Source organism: Manis pentadactyla, chromosome 5 (genome assembly GCF_030020395.1).
Source record: "Manis pentadactyla isolate mManPen7 chromosome 5, mManPen7.hap1, whole genome shotgun sequence".
NCBI classification, from domain to species: Eukaryota; Metazoa; Chordata; class Mammalia; order Pholidota; family Manidae; genus Manis; species Manis pentadactyla.
Genome location: NC_080023.1, coordinates 130,780,336 through 130,800,041, shown reverse-complemented (window position 1 = coordinate 130,800,041; position 19,706 = coordinate 130,780,336). Strand labels below are relative to the sequence as shown.

At 40.8% G+C, this 19,706-nt stretch overlaps 1 protein-coding gene across 8 annotated transcripts in view; it reads left to right on the top strand.

Moving 5' to 3' along the window:
• Positions 1 to 19,706, top strand: part of KIZ (kizuna centrosomal protein) — a 146,518-nt gene that overhangs the window by 108,221 nt on the left and 18,591 nt on the right. For all 8 annotated transcript variants that reach the window (XM_057502671.1, XM_057502668.1, XM_057502669.1 and 5 more), the window contains 3 exons: positions 491 to 638; positions 8,995 to 9,160; positions 9,988 to 10,053. In XM_057502671.1, coding sequence (XP_057358654.1) covers positions 491 to 638; positions 8,995 to 9,160; positions 9,988 to 10,053 — 380 coding nt within the window. The remainder of the gene's footprint in view (positions 1 to 490; positions 639 to 8,994; positions 9,161 to 9,987; positions 10,054 to 19,706) is intronic.

Here is a 19,706-nt window from a genome sequence, read left to right as displayed (position 1 = left end):
CTAGTAGTATCTCTTTTGTTTTAATTATAAATAGGACATAGTAAGAGTATAACAGGGATAAACTGTTGTGGAGATGGAAATGTGATCGATTTTTCTTAACCACATTTAGAAGGAGCCTGACCATCTATGCAATGATTTGAAACCATGGCAGCATATTAATTCCAGTGGCCGGGCCACACCCTGGCCCATTTTACTAGACTGTAGGAGTGGTGCCAGGTACCTGGATTTTGCAAAGCTCTCCAGGTATTCCAGGATTGAGAAAGCTCATTTAACAGTGAAGTCATAACCAAAATAAAATAAAACTAAAGGATGAATGAAAAAAGGATACTGGACTCAGAAATTTCCTTAGACCAGAATAATATGAAGTTCTAGACTTTTCTCAATAAACTGTCTTTTTACTAATTTTATTATAAAGCCTTTAAAGTGTGGAAATCTCTTAAGTAACCCAATACTACAAATCTATATTGTTTTTCTTGTTTCTGTCTTATAGATCTGAAGAATCATCAGCCTCAGAGTTACTCAGTGCACAAGTGGGTCAGTATGTTGCCTCCTTGAAAGAATATGATAATCCTATCAAAGAAGAGGTAGCTAAGCTGTCTGAAGTTTTCCCAGTTGAAAACGTGGACCAGAGGACAAGAGTTAGTGATTTTTATTTATTTTAAATAAGTTTCAAGATGTATAAATTATTCATTTGAGGATATAGTCATATTCTTAACAAGGTTAAAATATTCAAAAAATAAGTAATAAGTGAGGTTTTGTGGGTGGTTGGTGAGTTTGAACTTTGTGGTCTTGGGCCTTTTACATGGTGTTTTGTGTAGGAATCTCAGCTCCTTGCACACAATTAATTTGGGTCCTAGAGGTGACCTAATTAAACATAACTGCCACATTGTACAAGGAACTTAGAAGCATCTTATAGCATTCTCGTTTTCTTTCTCCACTCCATACTTTAAACATACTGTGTGGTCATTCATGTCAATTCAGCAAATATGTATTGACCCATTTTCTGTACACAGGCATCAGCCCAGATCCATTGGCAGAAAACAGATAAAATACAGCCCCTCCTTCTGGGAAATGGCAGAGTGGGATACATGTAATAATAAAATGGCAAAGAACATGGGACTTGGGACAAGGACCCAAGCTATCTGGAGAAGCAATGAGGGCAGGCTTTATGAGAGGTGTGTAAGGTGACCCTTCAAAGACAGGCAGGATTTTGATAGGCTGAGACTGAGGTGGAAGCAGAGGTGCAGGGAGGACAGGGGTGACCAAGAAGGGCTGTTATGAGCCAAAGAACAGACCCAGGAAATGGAACCTTCTGGTCCTCTGTGGCTCCAGGCAAAAGAGGGATGGGGTGGGGAGCAAGAAAGTCCAATGTAGTCATGGGTCCTGTTGTGCAGAGTTCAACCCAGGCTAGGGAGTTTGTGTTTAAAATTCAGTTGATTTTGGAAAGCCACTAGAGTTTTTTGAGCAGGGCTGTAGACAGTGCCTTAGGGAATTTCATCTGCTTGGATTAGGGCTGAGACAGCAGAGGAGGGAGCAGTGGTTCAGCAAGACAAGGAGAGGCCTGATTTAGGAGCTGCGGCAGAGGGAGAGTGTGAAGATGCTGAACAGAAAATGGAAACTGATGGAGCAGATTCCCAGAGAGGGTGAGGGGAGAACCTAGAAGCCCAGATTTAGTGTTCCCTTCATTAGTCTTTGCCATCCCCCGCAAAATTCCCCATGTATTCAGAAAGATGGCTGCCTTCTTCAAAATTGAATGTCTTGTAAATGTGCCCTGTTTCAAAGTATATTTTCTCATCCTTATATGTCATATAGAGTTCTTTGACTTTGGTCTTTTTAATTTTTCATTTTTATCATGCACAAAATTCAGGAATTCCACAGTGTCCCTCCTGGAGGCAAGCCTTACCACTTCTGTACTGGAGTCATACTCCTGTGTTGCTGTGTGGTCCAGAGCCTCTACCATCACACCTCAAGCCTTTCAGAGCACCTCAGTCCTTCTCAAGCCCCCCTTTCTTTGCTCCTTTAGTTAAAAGAGAGTAGAGGAACTTTTTTAAGCATTTCAAACATACACACATAGAACGATAGAATGAATCCACCAATCCCATGCCCACCAACCCAAATTGCATGTGTCGTGACCATTGCACCATTTTTGTTTCAACGCCCCCCCATTCTTTCTCCCCACCCTCTTCCCACCCCTTCCTCTCCTGTTCCCCCCCCCCCAGTCTCCACTTCTCTCCCCCTTTCACACACCTTTTCTCCCTTTCCTGCTCTTTCCTCTTCTTCCCCTCTTGTCCTCCTCCTCCTCTCCTTTCTGTAACCTCCTTCTCCCCTGTCCTTCTTCTGAAAAAAACCATTACAGATATAATACAGCCTTGTCTGTGCTTCTCACAGATCCCATGCCCATTTTCAAAGACAACCTTGTGTTTATCCTTCCTACACACATTTTCATTTTGTGACATTTTGTGACTCAATAAATAACCTACAGTTTTGTTTGAGGGATGATACCATTTGTGTGACTGTTCTTCAAGAAAGAATAGCATTTTTTAGGAAAAGCAGAACCTGTATTTTTTAGACCCATTTCATATTTGTTGATAAATGTAGATCTTAAGAAGGATGTTTTTAGGTTTTGTTGTCCATTTTATTGAGTGCTGTTCTGTAACAATACTGTTTTGCATTCTTGTTCACTTTAAGTACATCACATCTCAGCCAGGTCTAGGGTGAAATAAGTATTGGTCTACAGCCCTTAGCTTTCTATCTTTTTTTTAAGGTGTTGTTTATATTAGAAAACACATTCTAATTTCCAGGCAACCAGTCCACTTATAATTTTTAAAATCACAACTCCATTATTAATGGTAAGGGGACTGCCCAATCAAGAACTTATGATTCAAAAGATATTCTGCCTCGCTTGTTCCTTTTTATATCATTGTGAACCCATCTTAGTGGCAATCATAAAAATTACCCAAAAATGAATGACAAAATCTTTCCTTAAAACAGAATTAAGCAGGCTATTTCTGTAACGATTAGCTTGTGACTGAAGAAGTGCATAATCCTAAAGAACAGTGTTGCCAAGATGATATGGGCAGGCCAAGTCTTGTGAGCTTTACAACAAACTGCTTTGGGGGCTCTGGGACTGTTCTGGTTTACTCATCCTTTTATGATTAGCAAGTCAAGTATCTTTGAGTTATTTCCCTGTACTGAAACAATATACACATTTAGTAAATAGTATAGGTTAAATATTTCTTTGCAGATAAACCTTAAAAGTAAGAGATTTTCAAAATTTAAGAAAAGCTCTACTAGCAGTTTCTTGGTTAAGAGTCTAATGAAGCTCAGAAATATTTACTTTGATCTCTTGGGTAAATGGCTAATTAAACAGCCACATGTAAATGATGTTTACCTGTGGGTCCCCTTGCTGTCAGCTGGAGTCAATCCCATCTCTTGAGTAAATACATCATTAAAGCTACCCAAACTTGGATTATGTTCTCTTGAGACCAGATAAGATCCACAGCACCTGCATAACCTATTAGGCAATTACATAATTGAGCTGCATACTTCTAAATCAGAAAAATTTGTAATTGCCTTATTTAAAAAAAAAATGAGTTGGGTGCTTCATTAAAACACTAAGTGTTTTCTCCTAAGTGGTATCTCTTTGCACCCAGGAAAACTTCGCCAGGGAAAGCAGAGTGGCTTGCTGATGTCACTCTTAGATTAGATCAGTCCCATCCCCCCACACACACCCCTCCAGAAAGACATGTGACTGGTCACAGAAGTCCCTTCACCTCTCCCTAAATGACAGACTGTTTTCTTGATCTTATCTCTTGAATACTTGTTTGCTGTTTCATAGGAATACTTTCCCCTTTCTTTTAACTGCTATATACATAAAATCCCCTTCTCACAGAATTTAGATAATTTAAGGATGATGCTTGGATTTCTCTTTAAACACTGAAAAACTACTTCAGTGTGCAAGAGGAAGGTTCTTCAGAGAGGGTCAGTTAAACCAGTGTGTTAGGGGAAATGTCATGTGCTGTCTACACCCGGGTTTTTAATTCTCTTGCTTTTCTGTATCTGTATTAACAGCACTGATAAACACATAAAAGGGGATTTAATTGTATTAAATGCTTTCACATTTATTTTCCACTTGTTTTGTGTAACACCTATCACAGAAATGATAGGTTCTTTAGGGAGTAGTGTATGTTTTCTTAAACTAGCAGGAAAAAAAACAAACTTGGAATATTAAAGTAAGCAAAAAGGAGAAAAGAAAATTGCCATTGATGTTGCACTGTATGGTTTTTAATGCATTGATAAATAGGTTTGTACTGTGTACAAAGCTCCCTTTTTTCCACTTGTCACAAGTGACTTCCTTGCCTGCCACCACGTGTTCTTCATTTCAGTTGCCTGCTCAGAGGCCCCAGTATGGATAATCCACTGTCTCTTAAACTTGGCTCCTGTTGTTGAACATTTAAGCTGTTTTTAATTTTTTCTCTAGTAAAAAAGTTTCAAAGAACATCTAAGCAATTCAGTTTTTGCAAATATCTATGCTATCAACTTAGAATGAACTCCTAGATGTAGAATTGTTAGGTCTAAAGGTACATGCACCTCTCAGCTCATGCTGTGCACTGCCAGGCCTCACAGTGTCTTCAGAGTTACCAGGAATGAGTGAAAATATCATTTCTCTGAGCTCTTTATGAAACTGGATATGTCTTGCTAATGCGTTTCAACCCTGGACAAGTTCACTATGGATTCAATGTGACCAAAGAAAATGACAGCAAAATGTTCTTGGGGTGAAAGGGTTATACCCAACTTTATTTTCAGGTGGCAGGTCAGTCACTAGAATCCCATTCACTCAGAGCAAGTCTGTATGCAGCAAGCCAGTCTCTGCCTCTGGGCCCCTCTGTCTGCACAGCCGTCCTCTGGGCCTCTCTGCACAGTCATCCCACACAGCTGTCCTCTGGGCCTCTGTCCTCGGCACTGCCACCACTCCAGCCTCTGCTCTGCTCTCCTGCAGCCTTGCATCCCTGCCACTGTGTCTCGCCCAGAGCACTGGGCGGAGCTCTTTTTTATAGAGTCAGCAGCCATGTATTGCCCACAGGTGTGCAGTGAGCTAGTCAACCATGGCCAGGTGAGAATCCTGGCCACAAGAACTCTCATTTTATCCACAGGATACTATCAACTTTTTTTGGTTGGGGGGAGCATGAAATTGAGAAGTACAAATGACTTCTGGGGTTTTTTTGTTCATTTGACCTTTATATTACAATTGAGGTCAAACTTTACCCCTACCTATTTGTTAGTCATTTATATTTCTTTAATAATTTGTCAGTTCATGTTCTTTGCTCCTTTTTCTATTAGGTTAGTAATATTATTTTTTTTTGGCTTGTAAGAACTCTTTTTATATACATTTGTATAATTTGTTGCAATACTTTGAGCAATTTTATTTTTATCTTTCATTTTTCTTAATGGTATTTTGGACCAAAGTCTTTTCTATTAATATCTTCATCCATTTATGCATTTGAATATCACAGTTGATACGTTTCTGGATATAAATTAAGAGTCAGGCTAGATGACTCTTGGGGTTGTAGGCCTAACAGGATCCATATTTAAAGTGAACTTTGAGAAAAATTCTAGTAGAATTGAACCAATAATTCTAGGTTTCCTGCTAAGTGTAACTCATAGGACAATTTATCTTTTCAAGACCTGAAATACAGAAATATCACCAGCAGTCATTCTGCGAGTGGCATGTGCCTTGGCACGAAATTCCCAAGGTCTTTCTCCTGGCTCCTGGAAAGGCAGAAAATTGAGGGACTAGTTTGTTGGTATTAACTGAGGCTTCAGACTGCTGAGAACAGTGAGACAGTCTCCAGTCTCCTCCTAGGCTCCAAATATATGAAATCTGAGAGCCTTTATTAGCCAATAGAGAAGATGAAACCCAAGCATAGTCTACTCGTAAGCACTATCATGAGGCCCATGGTAAATTGTTGTCTGGTGGCATATTTCAGATAGAGAGCTCCGATTCACAGAACTCATTCAGTCCCAGTGTGGTATGTTCAAAGTGGCATGCTCACTCTGCTCTGGGCTTTTGTTCCTTTGAAGATATAAGTTATTATTGTCAATCTCAGACTGCATGCTCCTTCACATGGGGCCTTCCCTAGAAATACACCTTTCTAAAAGATCTGCAAACAGGATGTCTTGAGAATGTATTACAGATGTTTTTCCTGGCTCTGCAGAAGTTGCTTTTAACAAGAAACCTTCTGACCATTCCTTGTTTGATGCTGAGTTTTGTTTCTGTCCCTGCTTATCATTATTCCCTGTTTGTTAGGGACTTAGAGTGTGGATTGCTTTATAGATGACCCATTGGTCAGATCTCCTGCCCTCTCTGTTGGCTCCATGGTCCAGTAAAGTCAGGCCAACCATTCTTACATTGTAATATTTGACCATCCATCAAGATCCTTATAGAATAGTCATCTTTGAGAAATCATCTGTAGAATTATCTTTTAAAATGAGTCCTTTTATAAATGTCTCTTAAAAGAGTAAGAGAAATCCTAGAGATACAAGTACTGAGTAGTGAAGATAAATGGGATGAAATAAATAAGTGAAAACCTGTGATATGCCCACCACTTCACTTTAACCTCACCATGATAAAACTAGTGCTCATTGCAGGACCAGTAACACGGGTGGTGATATTAGCAAGCTCACAAGGACTTATTAGAAAGACATTTGCAGTATTATTACTGCATTTTATTCTGTTTTTTCGAAGCCCAGTTGGAACCCAGCTGAAGCAAAAGAGGGTCTTATGTGAAAGGGATGCGCAAAAAAGTGAGATAAACGCGCATCACTGTTGAGGGACTGGTGAGAAGCAGTCTGAGTCACTGACAATCCAAAACAGTTTCCATTATCTGCAAATTCTGTAGTAAAAAGTACAGAAAGCTTTGACAGTCCTTCAACAATTTCATTCTTCAAATGTATGTTAAGACAATGGCTATTATGAATTCATGCCAAGAAATTATTAGGCACAGCTATTGCATAAAGGCAAGGAAGGAAATACATATTTGATAATCTTTCAGAATGTTTAGAATTACTTTAAATATCAGAAAAAGAAAACTATAGCTTTCCCTACAGAATTTGAGCCAGTTCTTTTTGTTCATATTCTGAAATGCTTTTCATATATTCAGGATCATTGGGCACACAGGACAGGAGCTTAACTCTCTGTGGGAACAGACATACTAGATCAGGATGGGTGTGGATCTAGAAATGAGACCTGCCTGGATGGTCCACAAACCACACTGATGGTTGAGAGATGGCAGTGCAAAGAGGTGTTGCTACTCTTCACTCCCCTCTTTATGGACAGATTTTGAAAGCAGAGGTCAAGCAGTGGTCCACGCAGTCATCTGGGATTGGGGCACTGTGGCATCCAGCAATGGGAACCAGCCCTGGCCTGGGCTTCAAAGGCAGGGCTCTATACCCGAACTCCAGTCTTCATAAACAGGAATATGGTGCACATCATCCCAACAGACGTTATCACAACTGGAGTAAAATCCAGGGACTGCTTTGTACAAATGCAGGAAAAGCACCTGGTTACTAGAACTGCACTACAGACAAGTCCTGACTGCGAGTCTAACTTGATGCCACGTCCTTTAGCCAAGGAAATCAGAACTCCTCAATCACCTGCAGGCAGGTGCCCCAGTCCCTAGGATAGGCCAGGGATCCAGGAGGCCAGCCAGTCCTAGGGAGAGCAGAGGGCAAGAGCCTTGCAGGGATGTCAAGGCCTATGGCAGTGGCCTCAAGGTATGTTCAAAGCCAAATTCACAAGGGTAGATCTTCTACGTTCTTCCTCAGGGATTCTAATTCTCCTTGTCAGGATATCTTCAGCTTCCTTCATATTAATCACAAGGAGAGAGTATTATTTTCCTCCTTGTTCACTAGATAATTGTGTCTTCTTACCACTTTGCTCTTGTACTAATGATGACCTGTGAGGTTTTGTCCAATTCTGCTCTTCATGTTGACTTACAGAATCTCATGTTCACTTCCCATGGATTGGGTTGGACACTGCTGTGCATTTATCACTGTTGTCAGATACAAGTCGAAGGTCAGCACCACCATGTCCTCTCCCAAACGCCTGGACAAATCACTGCTTCTGAGAAGGAAGGGAAGAGAAACTCCCCCTCTGGCAGCAAGACAATGTCATCATTGGTGGTTTAACTCTTGTCACCAATATATTTTTACTTCTTGGGGGAAGAGTGCTGACCTGGAAATTAAGAGACCTGGGTATTAGCCTGTCCTGTTAATGCCACTTTTTTTTCACCTCTCAAGTTGGCTGTGATCAAACCTGTGCACACCTCCCTGCCCACCCAGGACATGTGAAGTAATGTAGGACAATTCAGGGCCCTTTGAAAACAGGCGGTGTGGCAGCTGAGTTTCCCAAGCTCCCCAGCAGACTTAGCGGACTAAGCATCCTTATCCTTGATTAAAGATTATGGTTCAAGTAAGGTCAGCTCTCTTTTTGCTTCAGCGAATTCTCCTCAGCCACAGTCTTCCCATTTAGGGAAGTTTAGGGGTCATTTCTAAAAGGATGGGGATACCTCAAGGTCACATTTTTCCAGATCTCTTTCTCATTCCAAACCAACTGTTTTGTTGTGCCTGAAAAAGAGGATTCCAGCAATGAAAGAGCAAATCTTGGATAAACCAGCCCAGATTAGCAGAGGTGGTCACATCTCATATACATTCTTCACAAGTAGAATACCTCTGCATTATGTAAGATTCTGTCCTCAAAAAATGTATTATTGCAAGTGTAAGTTGTATAAAGAATTAAATTTTACTGAAAACTAATCAAGTATTATTTTGTCTTGAAGACATTTTAATTTCAGCTAAATGTTGGGAAACAAATTAAGTTGCAGGTAAAGCTTAAACAAACTAAAATTATATTTTTATAAGGCTGGGTTTGAGACCAAGGGGAATGTGGCTAGAGTTTGTTTTTATTTCTTTGTGCTTTTCTTTTAAACACTGTAGGCAACAGCATTATTGAAAAAAGCCCTTACAGAAGAGTGTGACTATAGGTCAGCTATTCACAGTAATGAATCATCTTGCAGCTTGCCATCTATTCTGAATGACAATAGTGGAATAAAGGAAGCAAAACCCGCTCTATGGCTCCACAGTGTTCTTACAAGGGAACAAGGTAACTATTGTTAGAGGGTCTGTCCACAGAGCAAATGCATTTAGAGTCAACCAACACCCTCATTTTCAAGGTATACCTATAAAATAAGGCCAAGAATATCTCTGATCTTATTATGCATGTTACTTGTTTTATACCACCTTCCAATAAATATATATGTTTTCATTCAGTCTAACAGGAATATAAAACCTAACTGTAGGTCTGCAGTTCTGCTGAATTTCTAATAAAATAAGTCTTATAAGTTATGAAATCTTAAAACTAATCTCTTGGCAGCAGCTAATTTTGATCATCCCACAAAGATGAAGATGATTCCATAAAGTAATGAAAAAATTTAATTTGTAAACATTCTTTTTAATTATAAAAGTCTTTAAGCATCTAAACAAATTAAGAATCAATGAATTTATGACCCCAGAATTTAATAACCAATTCTTAGTATCCAGAAATTGTAATTATTTTAGCCTTACTATTCAGACATGCCAGTAAACTGCTATAATGGTATTTCCAGGACAACACTGAGTTGCTCAGGATGCACTCAGAAGTTGATATACATGCACAGGATTTGAGGCTAACTTGTTTTAAGCCCAACCCAAATTGGATGGATGTCAGGCTAAATTATTTTGCATAAATGCAACATAGAGATAGCTTAGATTTGGAATAGATTTCCTTTCAGGAATAGTACTATTTCAGGCAAAAAAAATAAGCTGGCCAAAAAATGGAGGTGAGGAGGCAGTGAAAATAAAAGGAATGGCAGTTTAAAAAAGGCAAACAAAGATCTATTTCAAAAATGCATCCTTGAAATACTTTTTTATTATCTCATGTTTGGTTTTTAGAAGTTTCAAGTGGCTGCGAAGAGGCGAGCCAGGAAGAAAGCACAGCAGCGAAGATTCCAATCACAGGTACGGTTGCTTTTGCCCAAGAGTTTCACAGTACTTGACCTTACTGCATAATCAGAACATTCTAGGTTAGTGGTTTGTGGACTCCGCTGAGGGCAAGTATGTTCAACTACTGTATGCTGGAGCAGGAGATTAATCATGAGAGCATAACATGCGAGCTTATGTTAACATAAACTAAGGTGGAAAATAACCGAGTCTCTTGAATTCTTCATAATCATGTTAGACATCTACACATGTGAGCATCCCCCATCCCATAGCCTCAGCACCTGCGTCTGTGTGGAAAGGTAAGTCTCCATGGGGAGCACCCAGTCATTATAAGGCAAACTAAAGATGTTTCTGGTTTTACTCTTTTCTTTCCTGTGATAATTGAATGTGTATCATTGAAATGAAAGCAGGAAAAAAAACATGTCAGAAAAGAAGCTTTCCTGGCACCTGTTAACTTAAAACTAACCAAAAAAAGGAGGTGGTTATCTCATGTGATAATTTAAAACTTTTAGCAATTCATCAGAACCTTTTAAGATTTCTGCACATGTTGTAGGCTTGTTTAGACGGACTCTGAAAGTCATTACTATTTTTGGTTGTAGAATATCAGCAATAGTAATTAGTATTCTGAACAGAGTTCTATTTGTCATACATCTAAATTTACTAGTACCTTTCTTATTTTGTAAAGTGGTCTACTACTTCATTAGAAATTCAGAGGTCTGACTTTACATATTTATACAAGTAAACACACCATTGCCCCGAGGTATTGAAGTGTGCATCTGCGTATGTGGTAGTTTCATTGTTTATAAGCAGGAAAGAATGGCTTGCTTTTATGGCAGTACAATCATGGCCTGATGGTTAATTTTTTTAAGCCCGTGTTTCTGTGATGAACTCTGGTTTTGAAAAAGGAGTTTATAGCAGAGCAATTATTGTATATATTCTGCATCAGATAATATTTCACTCCAAAATACAGAGGTTTTTTTATCTTTCAAACATCTTCCCCATGGTATGTTCATTGCATTTTTATTCTTCATTTAAGAAAACTCTGGTGGAGTCTCCTTTTATTTTTTTTATTAATAGGAGCAGTAAAGATGATCCCAAACTGCAAATAACCAAGAGTCATTGGGTGCTTTTCTCTTGCATTTACCTTTGAATACAGATGTATCTAATGACCTCTGAATTTATTTCAGTTAAAATTATAAAGCCTTGGTGGGTAGAAACCAGGAGATGATCTTGTTGCCCATTCTTCCTTCTCTTTTCAGTGTTCTTCCCAGTCACCCCTGCTGCAGGAGGTGGCGCTCCCACAGATTAATGCAGATGTTATTTTATCACAGAATTTCTTTAGGAGAGAAGCGATAGTTAAATACCAGGTTTCAGATCTTTCTTTTCTTCATGCAGAAAGAAGTATAATGAGCCTAGAAGTAATCAGGGCTATTCGCTATTGAGATTTTTCAAGAAATTGTACTTCCAATAAACTGCGATTGATCCATCAGTAGGTGGTAATTTTTTAAAAAATGCTGTTGTGCCTGTTGTACACCAAAGTTAGACATATAATATAACTTGGGAGATATGAGAAAAATTTCAAAGCCATTTACTGTGTTGGAGCATCGCCACGCTGTCGCGCTGCTGCACCCTCCTCTGCCCCGCCCATCGGGCCCCTCGTGAGTCGGTCTCTGAGCGCCTCATGGGTCTTCGCTCTGCCTAATACTTGCGTGGTGTCTGTCACTGAAGCTACTTTGATCTCTTATTTTTTACCCGTTTTTTTTTTAGGTTGAGATGAAATATAACATTGTATTAGTTTAATCTCTAAATTTCTTGACCATGATCTCTTTATTAAATCTCTGTATCTTTTAGCATAATTATTTGGAGATTTGGCCTTTGGTGTAGAGTAAGGCAGGCATATAATTTGATTTAAGATAGGTCCCCTCCCCCTTTATAATGGTTTGCTGAGGCTTTCCTATTGTATGGGCTGCATTCCATCTAGAATATTCCGAAGTGAAGGAAATATATACCAGAGGCTGTCTTCTGGGGGTTGAGGAATGCAGTGGCTGAGCTTGGGCTTTGCAGTCAGCTGCCAGTGTCAGCTTTTCTCCCTGCTCTCTTTCTCTACCTCTCTGAGCCTTTGTATTGGGAAAGCAGACATACTACCTGGCAAGATTGTCTTAAAGTTCAGATGAGATCATGTGTGCAAAAGTGCCAAGCATGTACTGGACACTCAGTACATGTCTGCTGTGATTTACAGTGACACTCACGTGCACATTAGTAGTAGTGTTGGCCTCCTGCACCAGTCCCACAATCCCCAGCATTTCCAAATAAGTGACATCTGGTTAAACGGAACCTCACAAGGCAAACTCAAGGAAGGAAAAAAGCAAGGGGGCGGGGGGTGCAGTAGCACAGAAAGAGTAATCCTGAGACAGATCCTGAGGGCCATCTGAACTGCACCTCCTGACTTGCAGTTAACTACCGGGGCCAAGACCCGCCCAAGCCTCATGCTGCCAGAATTCCTCCCTGACAGCACTCGCTGGAAATACGAGTATGCACTTCTGCAAGAAGTTTCCACTTGAGATTTCAATTGATGATTTGAATCCAGGAGGGTGTTTACCTTGTCAAAAAGGAATCTTGAGGAGAGATTCATGATACTTTTGGCACTTCTGATTAGTCCCACAAGGAAACCCTTAGAGAAGAGTCACTAAAAGCTGATGAAGTGGCTCTTGGTCAAGGCCAAGATGTCGCCCCTGTAAGTGTTTATGCACCATAAGTGTGCCTGCGTGTCCTCACATGCTCACAGCTGAGGACATCACAGGGCACACGATGGCTGGGCAGTCTTCCTGTGGTGCAATTTCTCCAAGTCTGTCCTGTGAGGTGTTCCACCCAGAAGGTACTTCAAGGAATACATATTTTGGTGCCAAAGGCTGCATGATCTCTCCCCCTCTGCATCTTGCACAATACACAGGAGCCTGTTGAAGACTTTTAGAAGACTGTCAGTCAATGAACCATTCAAAAATGTGAACCTAGAGTTTCAAATGACTTATCTTCTGTTTAAAAATGGAATCCTTCCTATAAAATGACCAACAGGATTAATGTTGTATGAAACACATATTGGGGAATATGCATGCCTATAAGTGGAATGTTTTTAAAAATGTTTAATGAGGGCACCAGTTTTATAAATACACTGAAATTATCTTCAACCTAGTTGCCCACTGACAGCTAGTTTTCCTATCGTTCCTTTTTGTGGGAACCCCCCTGGTAGATGAAATTGCTTTATAATGAGACTTTGGGCTACTTTCATGTAACCAAATCCAGATAATGTTATAATTGAAAGTCATATGTTAAAGCTACTTCCTAAATTGATGACTAGCAGCCTACAGTAGTAACTTTTGACACTCCAGAAGTGCTCTTCTTCAGCCTGGGTTCTTCTGTGTGTGCATTACAGCCATAGTACAGAAGGGACATAGTAGAGAAAGAGGCCCAGGTGCAGCCTGGGGCAGGCTCTAGGAAGCTGGGCAGAATGGGTGGAAGCTCTGAAGTCACACCATTTTCAGAATGATGAAGGTGGTGGGGAAGTTTATTTAACCTGAGAAGGGCACAGAAGCCTGTTTAAATACTTGTGGGGCTGCCCCGCACAGAATGTTTATTGTGCATAATTATAGAGTGTAGCTCAGGGGGCCCTGTTTGTAAGTGTTGCAGGGAAGAAATTCACAGCTCAGTAACGGAAGAGCTGTCTAGATTTTCATTTCAGCAAAACCAAGCTGAGTGTCTTCCAGGTGTGACATTTTGCGCTGGGTGCTTGAACCCTGGCAGGAACCCACTCGTAGAGGGCACTGTAGAAGGCAGCATTCTCGTTTCTGGGGACCCTGACATTTCCTCTAATGCTGAGTCTGTGATTCTCATTCCATGTTCAAGGAATCAAATGTGCCAACATCTCATTTCTTCATTTCCTTTTCTTACTTGCTCACCCTGCTGAACAGGTCTTCTTGGCAGAGGGGCCCATCCTTTAAGAGTCAGCTGTCACTCCGAAGGCATCTGCTTTGTTAATCATCACTTGGGGGAATGTGAGTGTCATAGCTCTAGTTCCTGTAACCTGTGCTAAGATTTACATAGAAACATGCCCAACCCCCCAAAATGCACCATATACCACCAGAGCAAATATCCGGACAGCCTGGATGATCTGCTCTTGTTGACACACCTACCCCCTTTTTCAGTCTAGTTGTTCACACTAAAGAATCCAGGCAGAAATCTAAGGTGAATTTTGGTATCTATGAATGTGTGGTTTTCTATATATTAAAAAAAGTACATCACTTGCATATATATAAGAAAAAGTGTATCATTTGTACATATATTACCCCTTTACTTGGGCTGACTCCTGGGAATACCAGGGATGGCAAAAGACTGGGTCCCTGCCTTCACTAGGCCTCCATCATCTCTAATCTAACAACAGTCCTGTGGGGTCAACATCAGTAGCTCAGTCTACAAATGGTCCAAACAAAAGCAGATAAAAGATTCCTGCTCAAGGCCATAGAGATAGTGTGTTATATCTTGAACTCAGACTTTAGGATTTAAGCCTGAACTCCTTCTATACTACCACCCTGCCTCTTGCATTTTGCAAGAGAGGCAACTTCAGGATGTCTGGATCAGTTGTCAGCGTATATCATAACTGAACATGAGCTCTGCAAGGATGCTGGGAGAGCAGTGATGGACGAAGCCATACCTTCCCTTCTACCATGTTAGGCCTAGAGAGGAGCAGCTTGCAAGGCTTTCCCAGTGCAGATTATACCACAGGTATGCCCTTTATAACGAGGGCTAGCCTGAGGACACCTGGGCCTGAGAGCACATGCAGGTAGTCGGATATTCAGGTCAGTGTTTCCCTGAAATGTTTAGGCCAGGATTAAAGCAGTGCTTACCTAGGTTATGAGAGAGAGTCTCCCCCAGAACTACTTATACTCCCAAAGTGAAATTTTCCACACTGGCAGTTTGATTTGTATTCACACTCAATTCACCTATGAGAGGTAAGTGAGTTCTAGTTTTAGCAAATGATTCAGCTTATGTTAAATGTCATGGAAATCCATCTCCTAAAACATTATCTGGCACACAGTGGGCACTCATTTTATCAAATAAATGAATAAAAATGAGAGCATTAAGGAGTTACCCTTAAATGCTTGTTGATTGAGGCCAGAATACTATCTTTTTCAGTCATTCACTCCACCAATACTTTTCCCACCCCACGTGCCCATCCTGGCAAAACTCATCTCCTTAAGCTCCATGTGAAAAGGGCTCTCAGCTTTTACCTCAAGAGGATTAAGCCTCTAAGAATGTCCATTCAGCCTCTCATTCTTTTGACACCAATTCTCTTGGTCAAGCTGTGTTGAAAGTGGTTGCCTGGCTGTGCCATTTCTCACTGATACTCTTTGGCAAGCTGAAATATTCAAGGTCATACTAAGGTGCATCCATTTAGAAACTTTGTGGGAGGTCAGCATAGATTTGAAGGCTGCCACTTGGGGTTCTGGGCAGTGCTTCCCAAAACATTACTGCTTGAGTTTTACATCAAATTGAAAAGGGCTAGAAATGTACAGGGGCCAGGTTGTTATTGGTAACTAGATTTATCCTGGGAGAAAAGACTGCAGTGACAACATTGGACTGCCAGGGTACAGTGGCATAACACCTCCACTACTGAGGCTTTACCAAGAATGTATCTCTGCTGTCTTGTCCCAGAAATGCACAAGAATTAGTAAAAACATGCTACCTGCTGCACCTGGATAGAAAGCCCTCCTAACTCATGTAAAACTAAGGGAACCACCATATGCTGCTGGATTATCCATTGCAGTCCCCGTGGATGGTGCTGTTTCTATGGCACAGTCAGGCCGCTGGGCCGCCTTCCATGTGGCTGCTGCCCGCTGCTCACCACAGCAAGCATGCCTCACTCATGATATTGCACAGAGGTAGTGTTTATTTAATGTGGTCATTAAAGAATGGAGAGCTCTTGACTAGATGCTCTTGCATTCAAAGAAATTAGCTCCTAAGTACCTAGAGAAATTCTCCCTGGTGGTTGCATAGGAGAAGCCCATGTGGTTTTAAAACATCTATGACCCAGTCACACCATTGACTTCAGAACCTTAGGGGTGAGGGGAACTCAGGCATCAATCTTTAATAACACATCCAGCCACTTCCCCAGGTTTGGGAACCACAGAGCACAGGTTCCAACACTGAAAGAGCTCTTTTAGGTCATGTTGTGAAACATGCTCAGTTCACACAGAGACTCAAGTGGAGAGAGAAGAGGCTGGGCTTAAAATATTTTAATAAAATTGGGGATTGGGAAGTACGTTACTAGGGTTGCTATAACAAACTACCACAAACTTAAAACAACAGAAAGGTATTCTCTCACAGTCCAGGAGGCTAGAAGCCTAAAATAAAAGTGTCACAGGGTTGGGCTCCATGGATGGCTCTAGGGCAGAATCCATCCCTCCCTGCCTGTTCTAGCACCTGGCACTCCTGGTTTGGTTGGTAGTGCCACCCCAATCTCTGCCTGCATCTTCACATCGCTTTTCCTGTGTCTTTGCATCCACCGCGCTTCCCATCAGGACACCGGCTATTGCGTTTTTGGTCCACTGTATATCCAGGTGATTTCACCTTATGATCCTTAACTAATTACATCTGCAAAGAACCTATTTCCAAATAAGGTCATATTCTGAGGTTCTGGGTGGACATGAATTTTGGGAGAACATTACTTAACCCACTACAGGGAATGAGGAGGGATTTCTTCATATTTTACATTTCCAATATCCAGTTCATCTTACAGTGATTATCCTGGCCCTACTATAGGTGATGAGAATAATTATGTTACTGTCTTTATTTCTGATTCTTCCTACTATATAAATCATTGATTTCAAAGTGCTAAAAATATTGTTTTAAGAAGTATTTTATTATGCCAGTAAAACCTTCCTGATCCTCAATCTTTGAAAAGTTAAATATTCAATGACTTTTGGAGCTGAAAATTCACCTCCTGTGATTGAACAGTGTTAAGTGGCAAGCATTGTAATTATAAATTTATGTAGGAAGTTATGCCAGAAAAACTATTTCAGTTTTGGAACATTTGTGAGAAGTCGGTTACAAGGCTGGCATATATTTTCAGGTGTAACTGTTGAGTAGATAGATAGAAGTTAGGAATGTGGTATAAACACTTAGTTTCTGAAGCAGTTGCAGGCAACTCATATGAATGCGGAGTTCCTTGCCTCCTCTCCATGCCAGCTGTGCCCATGGGGTACAGAGAGACTTTGGCAATGGATCTGTGAGCCCAGCACTATTGGAGGAGTGGAATTTATTGCAGAGAAGTCTGGACAGGAAAAGTGATTCTGGTTATGGATCTAACCTATGTATCTCATTTTCACGTAGACTTCTGGCCTTCAGAGAAAAAAAATCCTAAGTATAGATGAATTTTCTGTATTTTCAGTATTGAAAAAGCACTCTTATCCTAATATTTTCTAATTTTCATTTGAGCAGATTATAGACAGATTATTTCTGGATTTTAAGTGATACTATTTTTCTTTAGAATTAATATTAGAACTGTCCCCCAAATTTTTATTTTATTTTGCAAAATGGTTGAGTTTGCTGTGTCAGCAGCACATACAGCACGGTGAGGACACAGCTGCATGTGTACAGAGATCTGTGAGGCATAAGAGCCCTGGGAGCTCTGCGCAGGAAACAGCTTTCAAATTTAATTTTAAAATTTCTACACACTTCATGCAGGAATTGTAATTACCCTTCCTTACTTGAAGACGCCCAGTTCTTTGTCAGTCAAGGTCATTTTTTTCTAGCTGTAGTGATAGTATTGTTTGCATCTCCCTTTGTTAATCCTTTCCCGGGCCAGGCGGCACTCTCCTCTTTTCCACCAGGGATCTCTACGAAAGCACACTGCCTGGGAGGCGCCCCTGAGAGCCTAGCAAAGCAGGCGTTTCTGTGGTGCGTGTAATGGGTTGTTAAAAGCACGTGTTCATCAGATATTTTCTTTCCTTTTATTTGTAGATTTAGAAGTATTTTAGCAGGTGTACATTTGCATATAAAAGAGAATAAAAGATAAGAAGTTGAAGCTTTTTCTTTCTCCCCTCCTAAGCAACATCTCTCTCCTACCACCCTTTATTCAGCATGTTTTCACCTCATTTCTCTAGCAGTTTCCATTTTCTAGACAAAAAAATGCACATCAAAAAGAAAAATGCAATCTCAGTGATCCTTCACCACTTTCAGAAAGATGGATGACTGGGTTGGCCAGTTTATGTAGCAAAGTAGGGAAAATATATTTATCTCATTGTGTCATCAGTCTGGAATGAATAGCCAGGGATAGATTTTAACCACTTGGACCCCTTGCCTTATTTTATGTTTTAAATTGCAATGTTTTCTACTTTTTCAACTAAATCTTGACACAGATTTGAGTGTTAAGATGCTTGACTGAGATCCCAATAACTGAAAGCTTGCATGTGTGTGTATTTGTTTCTGTGTGTACCAGAAGATTCTAATTGAAATAATGGTATTCTCTAGAAATACGTGTTTTTCTAATTCCTTGCCCTACTTGATATGTTTCTGAGAGCTTGATGTTACTCATGGAAGGAAGCGGTTCTCTGAGATCTAAGCCACAGGCTAGACAGAAAGTGAAGCCTTAAGGGCCACCCAGTCCTTGGATTTGCAGACTTCAGGTTACTTGCAGTTGACAAGACTGTTTGAACCTTGGACTGTGTGAACCTTGTGCCTGCCATTTATAACAGGTTATCTGAGCCTCTGGATTTATTATTTCTGCTCCTTGGCATGTTCATTCACTTGTTGGATAAGTACGAGTTTGCAGGGCTGCTCATCACAGGGCAGCCCAGTGCATCTTTCATCTGCTTGATTCTTCACTATCCTTCCTTCCAAAAAGGCGGGGCCAGAGTCACCACAGTCACATGTCCATACCTTTGCCTTTTTATTTTTTTGCTTTATGAAGTTGACATCCTGGCCAAGATTTCTAGGCTCCTCCAGAAGGACATCTTAATTGTCTGAGCACCCATAGCACAAGGCAAACTCTTGCCTCCAAGGAGTCTGGAACCTGGTCCATTTGATACTGACAGCTGTGGAGATCTCCATGCATCTGAGGCAGCCTCCCTTGAGGCAGGGTCCAGGGTCTAAACTCTTTGAGAAAGTTTTTCCTAATATATGACTATTGTATCCCTTGGCTGACATTTTCTTCAACTGTTCTTGTGCCACTTTTAGTGAATGCAGAAAAACTGCTCACTACTATCTAGTTTTGAGGTTGCAAGTATGCTCTCTTTGGCCTGTGCATTGTTTTACTTTTTTAAAAAGGCAGAAATGTGGCAAGATGAGGCTCTCTTTCCCTCCGGTAGCAAGTGGCTAAAGCCAAAGAACAGTTGTCCCGCTGGACAGTACCCATGCTCTCTAGCCTGCTGTGGGACTCACCCTTGCCACTGCTCCTGCCCGACAGAGGCATGTGCGTGTGGCACCTGCATGGCCCCAGACAGTGTCTGCACATACAGCCCCACATGTCCCATCTGTTTGCAGCATCTGTGTACTTGAACCCTTCTTCCCTGGTGCCTGTGAGGGCTATATAGCCTTTAACCTCTGCTGATTATTTTTTTAACCAAATATTTTTAGGCCATCTCCTCGGCCTTCAGTATATTGTGTCTTGTAGCTCTTTT